The following is a 17,930-nucleotide window of genomic DNA, read 5'->3' on the forward strand; positions in this document are numbered from 1 at the left end:
CAACTTCACATCTCAAATCTGCCAATTTGCACATTTCAAGTTTGAGTTTCTTGAGAAATCTAACTTGCAATAGGCATAGTGGTGGTGTTGGTGGTCAACGAACAGGGGGAAGAAAAAAAAAAAAAGAACAAGAAACAAATCTTAGAAGCAAGCGGCATTCAGTACAATCAAAACAAATGGAAATTCCTGGCAGTCAAAAAGAAGAGAAACTATTGAGTTGTATACCAAAATAATGAGCAGAATACTTTCTGAAAATTATTACTAGCTTATACATCATATTAAAATTGAAAAGATTTTCAAACATGCATAACTTAAATTAGCCAAATTGAAAACATCGATACAAGATTGGAACTCTTACTAATCATCAATAAAATTCTTTATTGGAGAAGCTCCAATATGAACTAGGTCATCCACTCATATTATCACATAGACATGTTATATACGTGTCCATTGACTTGATACTAATGCCCGCCATTTAAAAAAAAAGGTAATAATGTACATCAAACTTGTTCCTGAAACGGGACTTTGCAGTGGCGAATTTCTCAGTTGTTCTGATCAATCAAAGTACCATTATCCACCACCCTAACCTTTAAACTTCAACATTTCCGTGTCCAATTTAAACAGAAATTGTGAGAGCTATCGTTCTGGGATAAATTATGCCAAGTACGTAACTCAAGCATGATGAAGATGTTTGTATATATGCTGATCAGTTTGGCGAGTTTATTGCGATTTAAGGGTTTCTTTTGTAAATAAGTAGAGTATGAACCCTGATCAGCAGCATGCTTGATCTTGATGAGAGGTCAGCTTGTTAGTCTTCTTGTCTTCTAGCATGAACCCTAAACAAACAAACAAATCCCTTAAGCTGGAAATTGCAGTATAAACAAAATATTATATGTATAAAATAAAAAAAAAGGTCAATGGTTGCAAACTAGTGAACGTTATAGAAGAAATCCACCCGAAAAAAGAAAGACAAAAAACAAAAAAAACAAAAAACAAAAAAAAACTTTGAAATACGGTTTCGAAAGCCCCTTTTCTTTTCTAGGTAAAGATTCAAGTCACTTTTTTTCTTTAAAAAAAAAAGAAAAAAAAAGAAAGAAAGTTTATCTTTACATTGATTCTACAACAAGTTACATCACCCAAAATTATAAATAAATGAAAATATTGGTTAATACTTATAATTGTTTTGGTTTTAACCAAATTTGGTTAAACTTATAATAGGCCCAGCCCCTTTTTCACACAAAGCAAACCCTCGCACCATAAGAACAGAAAGTCCCACACACGCCGAGACCCTAGCTTGGCTCAAAATTAGGGTTCTTCTCTCATGGAACGTCAAAAGCGCAAGTTCGTGGCTGCTGCAAGTTGTGAAGGCGAAGGAGGCCGCAGAAGGAGAATGACAGACAGATTTAGCAATCTTCCTGACCAAATTGCCCACGTCATTCTTTCGTTCCTTAGCATGGCTGACCTTGCTCGACTCAGTTATGTGTCCAAATGTTGGAGAGAACTTTGTCTTTCATCTCCGGTTTTCAATTTCAATGAATATAACTGCATAGGGGATGCCGACATGTGTGATAGCAAGCTGAGGTTGTTGAATATTTTGGAAAGTTTCCTTTTGCTTCGTGCGGATCATAAGATACAGCGCTTCCGTTTTGATTGGCATCTTCCCCTTCCAAAGAAGAATCAAAGCTCATCATCATCATCATGCGGCTGTCGTGATGTCTACTATCGTGTGATGTCGTGCGTCCAGAAGGTGGTGAGATGTAACGTTGAACAGCTTGAGCTTAATCTCCTTGGACTAGGTGAACCCAATCTGAATTTTCCGTCTTCCATCTTTCTTTGTGAATCTTTGAAGTCTCTGTCGGTCTACACAAACCTTGCAATTCTTAGAGCCCCCTCCTCCTCCTCATCTTTTTCCTCTAATCTCAAAGACTTGCAGTTGTTGAATGTTGTTATAGCAGATGATGAGGGGTTTTTCAAATGGATCTCATGTTCTTGCAAATGCATCCGGAAATTAGGTCTTGACCATACTTATATGATTAAAAATCTCAATATTGAAAGCTCTTCTTTGGAGAGGTTAAGTCTTTCTTATCCCCAACCTGATCTTGACACACTTAACATCTCCTGTGAAAATCTTCAACTGTTAAGTATCTCCTTATGTCCTGATTCACCCAGCATGACATCATTGAATATTTTTGCACCAAATCTTAAACAGTTGTGGTGGGAAGGGAATTTGATGAATCATCCAAATCTCAGAAAGTTTCAAAGTTTAGAATCGGCTGAGGTTTGTTTTGATTCCGTAGGCAAAGTTTCTCTTGAAAAAACTCAAAAGTTCAAAAGTACTTTGATAAAATTGAAGACTAGAGTAGATGACTTTGAGCCCTTATCTGAAGTCTTTCACGGTTTAAGAATCAATGAAGTTCTTATTCTGAATGAAGCGGCCATTAAGGTATAGTAAAAAGAACCCGATCGAGAATTTACTTATTTTGAATTATTATTTATGTGAAGTTTAAATTGACAAAGATGATAGAGATTTTCCCTATACAACATTGCAGGTTATGTTCAAGCTGGAAGGGTCGATGCCAGTTTCATTCAACAATGTTCAAAGTTTGCGTATGAATATTGGGTGCGTAATTGACGAGATAGTCCCTTCAATGGTCTCTGTTCTTAGAGGAATGCCTTACTTGCGTACCTTATACATAAAGCGTTGCCCACCTTTTCATGAACTTGAATCTAATGTAAGTTGGATTTTGTCTTTCTTTTTCCTTCTCTCCCACACATGTAACAAAACCCAAAAAAGATTGTGCTCTCTCTCTCTCTCTCTCTCTCTCTCTCTCTCTCTCTCTCTCTCTCTCTCTCTCTCTCCTTTTTTTCTATTTTTGGAATTAATCTTCGACTTATCCGGTTTTTGATTTCATGTCTTTCCAGGAATGCGGATTTGATATAGGATACTGGAAACTGCATAACCTTGGATTTATTAATCGACTTGAATTCTTCACCATAGAGATTTTAGACGGGTACAATGTAGTTGAATTAGCAAGGTACGTACTCGAGTGTGCTCAGAAATTGAAGAAAGGTGTCATAATTTGTTCAGCTCAAAATTTGGAGGAAGTTAAGCGGAAATTAGAGAAATGCAAAATGATTTCCAAGGCTGCAATTGTCTTTAAGGAAAGACCCAAAAGTGAACGAAGACTGCTCTTTTAATTGTTTTGCAGAAGTTATATGTTTATGTTTTAGTACCGAAACGTTATTGTGAAGTTTGGTAGAACTTCTAATGGGGACAACTCGTTTAGACTTAGCGTTATTGGTTTGTACTGCCATGGAAGAAAGAGCTTCTCTCTCTCTCTCTCTCTCTCTCTCTCTCTCTCTCTCTCTCTCTCTCTTGTTTTGTTCTTTTTCCCTGCATCCGTAAAATGATCAGCCGCCACTCAAAGTGGAGCCTCTTCGACTTGGTCCTTTGATCCTTATTGTTTGATGTGCATTGAAGCATCAAAGGCTGCAATGGCCTTAACTTGCATATATTTTGATAAGATGCTAATTGACATTATTGACTAATTGTACAACAAAGGAAACATTATAATGATCTGTAGCTGAAAACGTAATGCTTCCTTGGACCTTGACACAAAACTATTTTCCTGAAATGCAATTTTGGCACGTCCAACTCTGTTTTCAGTTACCAATTCATAATGGCTAAAGCTAATACATAACGAGCTACTCAAATCAGCTTGGACATGTTAAATTCACATTCTCCCTTCCCATTTTCTCTCTTGCACACATTTTGGTGCGAGTTTTTTTTATTTCACTGTAAAATGCCCATTATATATGTCGAAGCTCTACTCCCTTGAATCATGGTTTCTTGGTTTACTAATTTGCTTATCATGTTATTGGGAAAGAAAATAGACAATGTTGTTTAAATCAGCAGCGGTTTCTATCTTTTTAACTCAGCAGAAATTAGACAATCATCTATCTTTTACGGCGGTTTTAAATCTGTTGCAGCAGTTTCTTTTTAAAAAATTTTTGGGAAAGGGTATAGCCGAGCGGCTATACTATTTATATATATTTAAAAAGACCCGCCTAGCGCCAAGGGGGCACGTGTCAAAAAAGTAAAAAGCCACGCGGCTATGCCCGGTAGAATGCTGAAAAATTAACATGATCTGCTCCAGTAACTAGGCTAATCGACCCAGCCCAAATAGTTTGAACAAGGCGCAGTTAGAATCTCATTCAGACGTCCATCCCACATGAAGCCATTTCTACAGCTAAGCATTATTGTGAGAATGAGTGCATCTGTGTGTACAGAACACTAGATCAGCAAAAACAGAGAAGATACCGTAATAGACTGTAAGCACTTTCAGCTCATCTTAAGACTCGAAAAATCATAAGATACGAGGTCCTCAGAAACAAAACGGCTTATGAAATCAAAATAATTACAGGATATGAAGAATTTTACTTTAAAAAGAAAAAAGAAAGAGTAAGGCAAAACTAGAATCCTGAAACACCAAACCAAAACTAGAGAGTCTAGAAAGGAGTAGGATTCTTAGGGTAAAAATCAATGTCCCAACATTTCATACAAAAATATAAACCTGATTCAAGTTTCCCTTTCTTGTCTGACTCTAGAACCTTTCTTCTAAACTACGGAACCATCACCATGTATCTTCTATAGAAGACCAAAGAATTACATCAAACCGGGGAAAGCTTTCCAAAACAATAAATTAAGATACCAATATCACAGTGACTCACAGTGGAACCATCACCATGCTTGCTTCTGGCTGACCTCCTCCAATCAAAGTGGAAGCCTCTTGGACTTGGTTTTATCTTGGCTTTAGGATATATTGTCTGAAAATACCCTCAAATTGACTTCCAAACATATGTGAGACCTACAACTGCCACATAGGCAATTAACTGGAATTTTGACAGAAACCCTTACATCAGAAATGCACTGAAAAAACAATTGAGAAATCCGGGGTATTTCCTTGTTAAAACTGAGAGTGTATATCGACAAACATACATTACGAGTATAACTGCAAGATACCAAAATGAATAGGCAAATGTTAAGTGATCACCCTGATCCAGTTTTGATATACCTTGGCCAGTAGATATTCAAAAGTTAAGTCATGCATCCAAAAAAAAAATAGTGATTATAATTGTTTTTATGTTTGTAATTTTTAAAAGGAAAAAAAATATACATTTTCGAAATGTGATCTTTTTGTTGTTGTCAATGCTAGGAAGGAAAGATGGGGTTTTTCACACACACATACCATCAAGGTATCATGAGAGTTTGAACTTGAGATCACTGATCTATAAGTCAATGCCATTTTTCACTGTGGTAAACCTTATTGGCATTTTTGAGATGTGGTCTATTAGATACTCGGATTACAAATTTTGGAAAGAAAAATCCCACTTTTTATAGGCCCAAAAATTATTTCACAAAATAATCCATCTTTTTCAGGTTTATTGGTTTTGTAATGAAAAGTATAGGGTTTTGTCACCTCTCCAACTCTCTCTCCATTAGGTGATTTTTTGGGCCCAAGCACTTATTTGTTGAACTTGGTAATAGGCCCGGCCCCTTTGACACCAAACCCTCGTTCTTATAAGATTGATTACAATACCACCCCCTAGATAAGCTCAAAATTAGGGTTCTTCTCTCATGGAACGTAAAAACCACAACTTAGTGGCTACTGCAAGTTGTGAAGGGGAAGGAGGAGGTTGCAGAGAGAGAATGACAGACGACAGACTTAGCAATCTTCCTGACCACATCGCTCATCGCATTCTTTCGTTCCTTACCACGTATGACCTTGCTCGACTGAGTTGTGTGTCCAAATGTTGCAGAGGATTTTGTCAATCAACCCCGTTCTTGAATTTCAGCCGAGACGACGGCATGGCTGCTGCTGACACGTGTGGTAGGCATCAAAGGTTGTTGAATTCTCTTGAAAGGTTCCTATTGCTTCGTGGGGATCATAAGGTACAGCGCTTTCATTTTGTTTGGAGCAGGAACCAAAGATCATCATTATCGTGCATCTGTCGTGATGTCTACTTCCGGGTGATGTCGTGGGTCCACAAGGCAGTGAAGTGTAACGTTGAAGAGGTTGATCTTGATCTGTTTGGTCTAGATGACCCCATTCTGGATTTTCCGTCTTCCATCTTTCTATGTGAATCTTTGAAGTCTCTATCGGTGCACATGGAGCGTCTGATTCTTAAAGCCCCCTCCGTCTCCTTTTCCTCGAATCTAAAAGACTTGGAGTTGTCGGGTGCTTTTATAGCAGATGAGGAGGGGTTTTTCAAATGGATCTCATGTTCTTGCAAATGCATCCAGATTTTACGTCTTGCATATCCTCGTGGGATAAAAAATCTAAATATTGAAAGCTCCTCTTTGGAAAGTTTTACTCTTTTTGATCCCCAACATGATCTTGACACACTTAACATCTCGTGTGAAAATCTTCAGTTAAGTATCTCGTTAAAAGCTGGCTCACCTAGCATCACACCGTTAAATATTTTTGCGCCAAATCTTAAAAAGCTGTGGTGGAGGGGGAATTTGATGAATCACCCAAATCTCGGAAAGTTTCAAAATTTGGAATCTGCTGAGGTTAATCTTGTCCCCGTAGGCAAAGTTCATCTCAGAAAAATTGAAAATTCCAAATGTACTTTGATAAATCTGGTGCGTGGTGGAGCAGATAAATCCCATTGGCTAATTCTATTATCATTTCTAGAATTAGGTTCATATTCACCATGCTTTTGATTATAACGCAGGTCCTTTGTTCTTCATATATATTTGGTTTTAATCTTTCTTTTGGAACTAATCTTTGACTGATTTTATTTGATTTTCTATTTATTTTTTTTCAGAAATGTGGATTTGATATGGGATACTGGAAACTAGAGAACCTTGCTTTTATTCATGAGCTTAAGTACTTCACGATAGAGCTTTCAGACGGGTCCAATGGTGTTAAATTAGCAAAGTATATACTCGAGTGGGCTCCAAAATTGAAGAGTGTTGTCCTAATTTGTTCACCTCAAAATTTGGAGGAAGTTAAGAGGAAGTTAGCGAAATGCAAGATGATTTCCAAAGCTGCAATTTTCTTTAAGGAAAGACGGGGAAAACCGAACAAAGACAGCTCTTTGATAGGTTTATGCTTAGTGTGAATGTTGAGAGGAACCTTTGACCTCTCAGCATTATTGGGTTCATTGGTTTCTACTGCCATTGGAGAAAGACCTTTTTTTCTCCCTGCATCTGTAAAATGAATTTTTCTTCCCCCTTAGCTGGACAATAATGCTAAATAGTAGATATCAATATTTGAATCAGGCTTGCTTCTGGTGGAAGCCTCTTCGACTTGGTCCTTTGAGGATTTGTATCCTTGTTTGATGTGCATTGAAGCACGATGATTATTGTCAACTTCAAAAAACCCTCCATAACATTCCTTTGCATCAACATTCTCAATTCTGATTTTTTTTTTTTTTTTTATCAATCATAGCAAGCATCATCGACCACACTACCACCACTTTGACTTGCAAGGTGGTCTTTGCATATTCACACGGGATCCCACGTGTCTCATGCTACTCAGATCAGAGCCTAAGTTAGTGATGCTTAATTCATTGAAATTCCATCCATTAAAATGGAAGAATTATATATCTCCAAATAATAGATAGGAATATTGCAAATAGAGCCATTGCGAGCCAAAAAGTTTAGTATGCATTATAAATACAAAGATTGATTGAATATAAGTTCATATGTAGATATACTGTCCCACATCCTCTATTATCATTTCTAGAATATGTTTTTTAGTACAAATGATAGTCTAAACTAACTATAGGGGATGGAGATTTCTCACACATACACAACTATAATGCTATGGGGATTCTGCAAGTTAAGGACTCCGTTAGCTAATTCTATTATCATTTCTAGAATTAGGTTCGTATTCACTATGCTTTTGATTATAACGCAGGTCATTTTTTCTTCATATTTGGTTTTAATCTTTCTTTTGGAACTAATCTTTGACTGATTTTATTTTTTTATTTTTATTTTTTTTTCAGATATGTGGATTTGATATGTGATACTGGAAACTAGAGAACCTTACTTTTATTAATGAAATTAAGTACTTTATGATAGAGCTTTCAAACAGGGCCGATGGTGTTAAATTAGCAAAGTACATACTCGGGTGTGCTCAGAAATCGGAGAAAGTTGACATAATTTGTTCGCCTCAAAACTTGGAGGAATTTGAGAGGAAGTTAGAGAGAGCCAAGGTGATTTCCAATGCTGCAATTGCCTTTGTGGAAAGACCAAAGACGTAAACAAAGGTAGCTCTTTTCATATTTTGCAGAAGTCGCACATGTTTTAGTATCGAAACCTTTGTGTGAATGTTGATTGATCCATTGGGACAACTTCTTTAAGCATTATTGGTTCATTGGTTTGAAGAAAGAAGGAGCTCTTTGATTTTTTTGGTTTTCCCTGCATTTGCAACATGAATTTTACTCGGGCTTGCTTCTGGCTGATCTCAATTCAAAGTGTAAGCCGCCAAGTCTCTTGGACTTGGTCCTTTGATGTTGTATCCATATGTTTGATGGGCTTTGAAGGTTTTGTGGGATGAAAGCAGCACAGCACAGCACAGCACAAGCACATGCTATAGGGGTCATTTTCTTTAGCCACCAAGGAGCCACGTGTGGCAAGCATAATACCAAAGGGGTCCCAAAAAAGAAGAGCCTTGAACGAAAACTTTGGTTACGTTTTGGTAGTCCACTTCGTCACAAGACAGAGAATCATAGAGAAAGAGAGAATGCGCCACGAATTGGCCAATTATCTAAGTTTGATGGCATGGCACCACAAAACAAAGTGGCTGCAGTGCAGAAGTGCAGGGTCCCCAAAAACCCTTGGTTTTGACACAAGACATTTTGTCTTCTTACTTTGGTTTTGGGCCCAACTCCAAGGTGTTGCGTGACCAATGTTGTTGGGGCCTTCCTTTATTGGGTGGTTGTTGGACTTTGACAACTCGAAAGTGCTTCCTTCCCTTTTTGTCGTTTTGTGCGACCCTCATTTTTGTCGTTTTGACAAATCCCACTTCTATGTTCTTTTTCTCTTGTGAGGAATATATATGAATCAAATTCACTAGAGGTGCAAATTGAAATTGGGTTTTCAGCAAATTTACCAGGTGAAAACGTTGTTTATGACAAGATGTGATGTGATGCTGGTGGGAGCAAAAAGAGAGAGAGAGAGATATATATATATATATATATATATATAGGCCTATGAAATGAACCAAGGAAAAAAAAAAAAAAATTTCCAAGATGCCTTGTGATGGTGGACACGCGAGACTCAAAATATCGTGATAAATAGTATGGAGGTTCGAGTCCTCTTCAAGGCACAATATTGAAACAAAAAAGAAATTGAATAGTTTAAACTTTAACACATGTACGGAGATTGATTTAATAATGCATGAAAATCATGGGATTAACTTTGAAGTGTGGAAGTAGTTGATTTTCAAACTGGTTTCTCTAAAAAAATACAAACACAAGTTAGAAAAAGTTGTTTGCAATTGATAAAATCAGCAATGTGAGATGCTGAGCCGGAATCCAAAAGTTGATGTAACTTGTTGGCTTAAGTAGACCTGAAGGTCTCCGCTGAGAGAAGCTGAGAAAGATGCAGAATATGAGAAAAATAATGCAGAAGAATATGAGGGGCACGACATATCACTTGGCAGCAAGTGCCACTAATTTGGCACATTCATCTCCATGTCAGAATCAGGTACCCATCTAGAGAACGACACATTGCAGGCCAAGGTGGAACAGGTGTTACGATTTAAATGGGAAAGCGAATTTGAAGCCAATAAATACACCATGGCGATATCTCAAACTTATTACCCATAATTCAACTGATTAAAAGTTTAAAACACAGCCGTCAAACCAGGAAACATATAATTCAAGATTAAAGTCCTATAAACACACCAAATGTGAAGAAGAAGAAAAATGAAGCTAAAACAAACCTAGCTAGAAACCCTTTTAGCAGATTCAGGATGCTTTTATTATGGCAAAAGCATTGCTAGGAGCCTAGGGTAATTATATCTCACTGTTCAATCTCCAATAACCTAGCTAGAGAAATAAATCAAAAAATAATAACAATAATAAAAGTAAATTGTGAAGAAAAGAAGAGAAAAAGAGAAAAAGAAGGCACATGGAAGCATGTGAGGATATGGTCTATGTGTTTGAAATGAAGAAATAAATGATAAGCAAACACTCAAAATGTGATTCGTAAACAGACGGGCATGCAAGCCTACAAAGACACAAAATATATGTGGTCCTTGATTCGACCAATTTGGCTCCCAAAAACCCTTTTGAAAACTAACTTGACAATAATGCCATGCCACTCGGGCCTCTGCCCTATCTGTCTCCACTCACGAGCCGACACGTGCCCGATTGCCGTGGCCAAATTTGCTTGCTGATGCTACTGCTCATTTGCTAAGCTCTCAAAGAGGAAAAATAAAAGCCCTAGAGTGACATTTTTGGTGGTAGGGCATGCCCTTCAAGACCTTGTTTTAGACCATAATGTTTTTATTCTCAGAATAATAAGTTAAACATTGTGGGCTTTGTGGAGCAATATTTTTGAATGATTTTAGCTATAGGGCATATCCCGTTGCTTAAAATAGCATGTGAAGGATGTTTTAGGCGCACATGCAAATCCCTTTTGGATTTGGGGTTTGGCCTTTTTGGAGGGTCAGTGTACTTCAAATTGTAGGGTCCCCTAAGGCACATGATGCTGCTGTTTCTTGTAAAAATCAAGTTGCCTCTCATCAACTCTCAAAGGCTTCATTTTCTTTTGGCAGTGGGGCTAATTTTTCCCGACCACCTCCTCCTTCTCCGCGATTTCGTATCTCATAAATCTCCAAATACTGCCAGAGAGTACCCCCTCCCCCCTGCCTCTCTCTTAAAGTTCATTTTCAATTCTGCACGTCTGCCCTTATATTTTCTTATTATTCACTGACTAGAGTGGGGATGGTACTACTAATGCATGGTACCTAGATGCATTCTCGGAGCTTTTATTCTCTACCGCTAGTTGTATACAATTTTGCGTGTCTATATCTCGTGTTACACCATAATTCACGTATCAAAAAGATAACACACATGATTATAGAAAATAGTTATTCAAATTATAGAAATTCATATTAGAAATTTATTTTTTTCAGGTCAATTAATAGATTGATAAGAACTTTTACTTTCTCTGTGTGTGGTGACACTTGTGGAGAGGGAGGATTTGTGGTTAATGAGATAAGCAGCTGGTCCAATTTTTGTATGGCAATCAGGGACAGTAACATTGCAAAAAGGAGGGAGATAAGCATGCAAGGTCTCTAATCTCCTCTATCATCTTTCTAGTGGGCCTTTTGACCACAACAGTTAGAGAGTAATTGATTGTACTTTAGCTCTAATATCAGAATGTGGAGTACATTGTCAGAATCATTCTAAAGTCAGGAGTGGGGTGACCCAATTTGAGTTACTAATTTGGTTAGTTAATGGTTGATGATTTCGGGACTGTAAAATCACCCTTAAATTACCTCATATGTGAGTAAAAAGAGTGTGAGATGTCAAACTTGGAACGTGAAAATTATGCTTTAGTTTAATTATTTTTTGCCACACATCCCCTAGTTAATTGAGAACATGAAATCTATGATTTATGCTCAAAATTTGATAGTGGGTTAAATGGCATATTGATATTATTTTTCCTCCAAAGTATAGAATTGAAACGTCTTCATCGCCACTTACGTGACTAATCACTTTGCCTTTATGACTTTTGTTTTTGCATTAGAAAGAAACCTTTTAAATTTGGTTTAGGTGAGGACTTAAACGCAATACTTACCACACACATACACATCCTTCTTTTGATGTGTTTACGTAGTTTATGAAAATGAATTGTTGGATATGTTGTTGTTATTTTTTAATGTAAACGGTAGTTTAAATTATAATGAAGAGGGATGTTTTTCTTATACACGCTATTAAGGTATCATCAAAGTTCGAACCTTCTCTAAAAATTAATATCATTCTCATTTTTCACTAGGCTAAATTTCGTTGGCAATATTTTACTATTAATAAATACATATTTATGTCGATAGTTTGACGATAACACAACATACTAAACTAAAAATTAAAAACAGGCTTATGTGGATCAATTGGTTAAGAGTCGTTAATCCTAAGGAGGTTTAATTCCCCACACCCTCAATACTGACTATATTTATAAAAAAAATTATTAAAAAATAGGTACTCAGTGAAAAAACATGACTGTTGTTGAGTTACACGAACCGGAATAAGAAATTAAAACTTTCGTTAAAGGAAAAAACCAAAACTAGAATGTGTTTAATAGTCTAGGTGATCAATTAGAATCAAATTAGGTGGCATACTCCAATCGATTTAGTAATAAATGATTAAAAAAATAAAAGAAAAAGAAATGATAAACGAGCTAAGAAGAGAGAAAAAGGCTACGTATACAATAAAATACACCAATTAAAAATTTCATAAGATTAAAATATTTATAAAAATTACAAAAAGAAAAAAAACACCTGGCACAATAAGCCGAGGCAGGCGATTCTCAGCGTCAACTCGAAGAACTGAGGCTCGAGCCGACGTGATTAACCGGCGAACCGGAGAGAAGCTCGGTGAGAGCAGCCATGGCTCTCACCTGCATCTCCAGAGCCGATATGTAATCGCTCGTTTCTTCTAGAAGGGTCGGCAACGACGCCTTCCGGCAACCGGGAACTAACCGGCTCAGAACCCGAACTTTTCTCTCCACAACCGGTGACTTCCTCCCCTCCCTCCTAACCTCCGCTTTCTTCAACCGGTTATCCCCGGTCACCCTCGCCGTTCTACGTTTGTGAAGCTTCTGGTTCAATCTGAGTCGAGTTCTTAAAATCGCTCTGCTCCACCGAGTCGTGCCCTTGGCCGCCGCCGCCAGAACTCGGTCCGCCGCCTTCTTCACTTCCCTGCCGCCTCCGGAGACCTTGGCCGCCCGCGACGATCTCTGGCGAGCCTGACGGAGCGCCTCCACGAGCTTGGTGGAGTAGATCCGTTGCTCCGTCTCGGATCTCCATCGGGCTCCGGTGTTCGTAGTAGGATTCCGATCCGATTCGACGGCTCCGATTTTCCTCCGCTTTTTGCGAGACGACTCTATCAACGACGCGTCGAGGCTTCCGTCGACGTTTGAGATCAGCGACGCCGCCATGAAAGGTGATCGGAATATGCAGATAGTCAAATTCAACAATATTGACCGATAAATATATCGACAAACCTGTAAAAATAACCACACAAAAAACGATTGTTATTACGATGAAATCAAGAACATGAGCGAAAAATATAAATATAGGATAGGAGAATTGTATCAATACCTGATCGAAGAGAGTGGAGCAATTGCAGAGAAGATGGCTATGGTGGTGGTGATTTATATCAGTTTGTTGTTTCGTTTGTTTGGATGGGAGGTCTTTAGAGAGAGAGAGAGAGAGAAGAGAGAGATAGGGGGGTTGAAGGAGGAAATGGGGGGAGAGTGAGTATAAAAGCAGGTCACGGGCACCACGCGTCGTTTCCTTAATCACATTTATTGCCGCTCTTCCCCTCTCCTTTTTCCCTCCAGCTTTCTATCCTTCTCTTTATTCTACCTTTTTTTTTATTTTTTTTATTTATAATGAATGAATCAAAATATTATTTCTTTTTTTTATATCAAGAATATTTCATTTTTCTTTTGATTGCCCAAGCTTTTTGTTTTCCTTTTTCTTTTCTAATTTCATACGGGACATCACGACTTACCTTTCATATTAGCCTGTATAACAAAGTTTTATTATTTAATAAGTATTGTCATAATGCTACTACATATTGATAACATCTCAACATATTGTTGATATTTTTTCTATTATATCGATAATAAATACCTCACATAATTTTGATATGACATAAATAAAAGTATTAATATCTTGCCGATTTACTATAGTAATAATCTTATTTCAGAAGACTGCTATAGTAATCCTATTTATTTTTCCTTTTTTTTGGATGTTAGAGGTTTCTAGCTCATACTCCTACTAAAAATTAGAGCGTTATCCTCAAAGCTTTAGATAAAAGTTGATTTTTACAAATTGAAATAGTTAAATTTAGATGTTTTTATAATTTTGAAATATAGTATATATATATATACTAGCCTCTTCGTAAGCGCTTCCGCATCTGCGTGAGGCCTTTTTTTTAATAAAAAATTTTAATTTATTTTAGAATTAAAAAAGATAATGGGTTGTTGTGTTCCATAAAAATAGAATCAATTATCTAATTTTTTTCTTTTAATTTTAATTATTTTTTAAAAAAGTGTGAATTTATCATATTATCCTCATTTAATTAATAATTTTAATTCTTAATATTTGCAGGACATTTTTTGGTATTTTGAATGTTTTACCATTCTCTGTCTTTTGCTTTATATATACTAGCCTCTCTACACGCGATTCGAGCATGCAAGAGGCTTTTTTATTTATTTATAATTTTAAATTTATTTTAGAATTAAAAAAAGATAATGGGTAGTTGTGTTCCATAAAAATAGGATTTATTATTTGATTTTTCTTTTCATTTTAATTTTTTAAATATGAAAAAGTGTGAATTTACCATATTATCCACATTTAATTAATAATTTCAATTCTTAATGTTTGTACCAAGGGCATTTTTTGGTATTTTGAATATTTCACCATTCTCTGCCTTTTGCTTTATATATATAGATATAGAATATATAGATTAAATGTTAGAAGTTTTTGTGCTTGAGAAAAATAAGAGTTAATCGTTTTATTAGTCATTGAACTTAGACCTTATTTGCATTTGAGTCCCTCAATTTCCATTTCCAAAATCATTCCCATGGTTCTTTAACTTCACTTTCGTTAGGACAAATGGTCTAGCCAAAAATTTTGTTAACTTTTTATGTTAAATGCAGGGACAAAATTGTATTTTTATATTAAAACTAAAATTATATCTTCAAAATAACAATAAAATCAAATCAAAAAAAGAAAAAGAAAAATCAAGTTTGGATGGAGTAGAAATCGGGATAAAGGGAGAGAGAATGACTCAAATACAAATCAAGTATAAGTTCAAGGACTAATAAAATAATTAACCTGAAAAATAAATATGTGGTTGAAAAGAAGTAGACCACTCGCATTGAACATGGTATATAGTGATTGAGAAAAATAAATAAATGTAACCTTAATTGATTAGACAATGCTTGTTGGCTCATTTAATTTTGTGTTTTCTATTCAGTGCTGGTTTTGTAATTAATTTTGTACTACTAAATGAATGCGACATTTCAGTGAGTACTATATATAATTCACAAAATTCAAAACATTTATATATTAATCTTCATCAGAACACTATAATGAAAATGAAATTAACTAACTTTTGGTCTAGTGGTATTTATCTTCATTTGATAAGATGAGGTTTTATGTTCGACTATCATGAATGAGGAGGATGACATATATTTGTGACAAATTTGATGACTAGTTGTGGATGACCTAAATTATAAGACGATGTAGTTTTGTTGTGGGTGTATTGACCTATCCGTTATGAAAGTATCTTATAGATTGAAAGATGAATTAGGTCAACCAAAGCAGCTAAACCCTGATTAGGTGCAACTAATGATGATTCAAAGAGAATTGGCAAGTGTTTGGTGATATTAATGTTTTGAGTTGTACGTCACCCTGGGCGGCAGGTGAAACATTTCCCCCTTGTTGTCTCTTAACGCAGGATGGAAGCATTTCAAACGTGCCACAATGCATTTTAATACTTGTTTTACCAAATAGGTTACATGCCGCTTCGAAAATTTACCAATCATAGAGTGACATCTACAATCTATTGTCCAAGTTAAATGAATGCCGAGACAACTTGTCACCGGAAAGGAAGGAAGAAAACATGGGTCTGTCTGATCATATCGATTCTTGTCTTCCAAGGCCGGTATGTTTCTTTTTTTGTTATAATATTTATTTGCAATCTCCACTTTCATTTTTCTATAAATTTAAACGTACAACATGTGTTGTGTTTTAACTGGTCCGGAAACAGTTTTTTTTTATCTGGATAAATAATTTTGGTGGGTTGATGATGTGGAACTTGGTCATTGGAAAACACCAAATGGGTTGGCTTGCATGAATTGGTTTGAGCAAGGGGACCAAAGGATTTCGTATTTTAGCTAAGCAATGATTAGTGGGTGATGCGCACCAAATAGAAATTAGAGAGAGAGGAGAGAAAGGGGCAGGCACATGTGGTTGTTTTGATGGCACTTTCTTTCCATCATCTGGGCCTCTATTTTGTTTTTTTCTAATCAGCGGCTTTGGACCGACCTCTCAATGTGGGATGTGGCCTGGTTTGATCCACATTGCCCTGCTCATTTTATCTTCAATATTATATTAATCTTCAAGAGAAAGATATTAATCTCCTCTGGCTTCTGGTTATTCCCCACTTAAACTTGTCAAGTAGGCCACTAATTTAAAGCCAACCTCTGGTGTGATTCATTAGATTAACTTAAACCCATTAATAATTAAATGAGTAATTCAAACAGAGGGTCCAGATTTCACCAATTAGAAGATAAACAATTGAAAGAATCAGATCTCCACTAATTACGTGCCAGAGAGATTGTCTCCTAGTGTGAGACAGATTTCAATACCACAAGGTAGTATTTAATACATGTATGATTCAGCGCACAACACCAAGGAACAATAACTATAGTACTATACACACTTAATATATAATTGTAATCGAGTTACTGTATTCGAATTCCTTTCTTTCTCTTTAAATATCGTATGTATAAAAACTTGATCATTGATTAGTGAAGAATTAGAGTTTGCTGATTGACTCTATAATTCAATGCATCCTCCTTATCCCTTCTCTTTGGTGTTCCCCCACTAGATAAAATACTAGTTGAAATAGTTATCCCTGCACAAGACAAAGGAAGCTTGCTCCCTAACAAGGGTTTTCTGGAATTTATTATAAAATGTTTGTCATTTAGTTTCTTTGATTATTATTATTTCTCATTGATCAATAATTATTTAGGATGTTTGAACTTGACAAGTAAACTATTTATCTCTTGGTCGGTTTGGTTTCTTCTGGCACGGAGGATGTTTTCAAAAATTGTTAGGTTTTATTGACTCTGATGCAATGTAGCAGCATCTGCAATCTGAATCAAACCAGATGGTCAAGCCTCCATTTGGGTTCATTGAAAGAAACTACATTGGCCTTGGGAAATTATGAAACTGTTTGATTTTTCTAATAAAGTAGTTTTTTTTTTTGAGAAAATAGCGACAAAATTTTATTGATAGAAAATATAACTAGTACGAAAAATCGAGCAATGTCGTCAGGATTAGGCGAGTTTCTAATAAATTAGTTAATTTCAGCTCCACAATTACAAGTTTGGTGCATGCACATTAACCACTAATTTTGGATGAGGAACAAGTGGGTTGCACTAATTATGACAATAATGTTTGGAAAAGCAGATAAACATGGAATTTGGTGGCAGAAGCACGTTTTACGCTGTCATTTCTTAATATTATAATGTTTATGTAGAGGTTAGTTAATTAATTAAACAAACATGGTCCATTCCCTTCACATGATTTGATTAGGTCTTAAGAGCTTGTCAAAGATTGATTTTTTCTTAATTAATATTTTATTTATTTGTTTATTTTCTAGGTGCGCACTATGCAGGGGCCCTAATCTATCCGCTCCTCGTCAGCTTAATCTGTGTGATTACACTTTCATCATTTGATCAAATGGAGACAGGTGCGCACGAGTGCGTGTCTTGGTGAGCAATCCATCCCTTGCTTGTCCCAAGAACCATAATCATGGTGTTTAATGTTAAACTAATGATAACAATTAACAACAAACCAAATGCTAAGGAGAATCACGTCTCCACCGTTGATCTGTTAGCGTTCAGATACATCAATGGCTGACAGCCGGCCCACATGCACATGGAC

The 17,930-nt window shown here is 36.3% G+C and overlaps 1 protein-coding gene across 1 annotated transcript; it reads right to left on the reverse strand.

The window, feature by feature from the left end:
• Positions 1 to 12,427: 12,427 nt before the first annotated feature.
• Positions 12,428 to 13,618, reverse strand: LOC117631704 (transcription factor bHLH149-like). Its single transcript, XM_034364984.1, has 2 exons — positions 13,344 to 13,618; positions 12,428 to 13,246 (listed from the first exon to the last, which is right to left on the reverse strand). The coding sequence occupies exon 2, from the start codon at positions 13,178 to 13,180 to the stop codon at positions 12,557 to 12,559; it is 624 nt and encodes a 207-aa protein (XP_034220875.1). The 5' UTR covers positions 13,181 to 13,246; positions 13,344 to 13,618; the 3' UTR covers positions 12,428 to 12,556.
• Positions 13,619 to 17,930: the final 4,312 nt, after the last annotated feature.

The sequence above is a fragment of the Prunus dulcis genome, chromosome 6 (genome assembly GCF_902201215.1).
Source record: "Prunus dulcis chromosome 6, ALMONDv2, whole genome shotgun sequence".
Lineage (NCBI taxonomy): Eukaryota > Viridiplantae > Streptophyta > Magnoliopsida > Rosales > Rosaceae > Prunus > Prunus dulcis.

Coding starts and splice junctions, on each gene's coding strand:
- LOC117631704 (XM_034364984.1), bottom strand. CDS start 13,180: ATGGCGGCGTCGCTGATCTCAAACGTCGACGGAAGCCTCGACGCGTCG.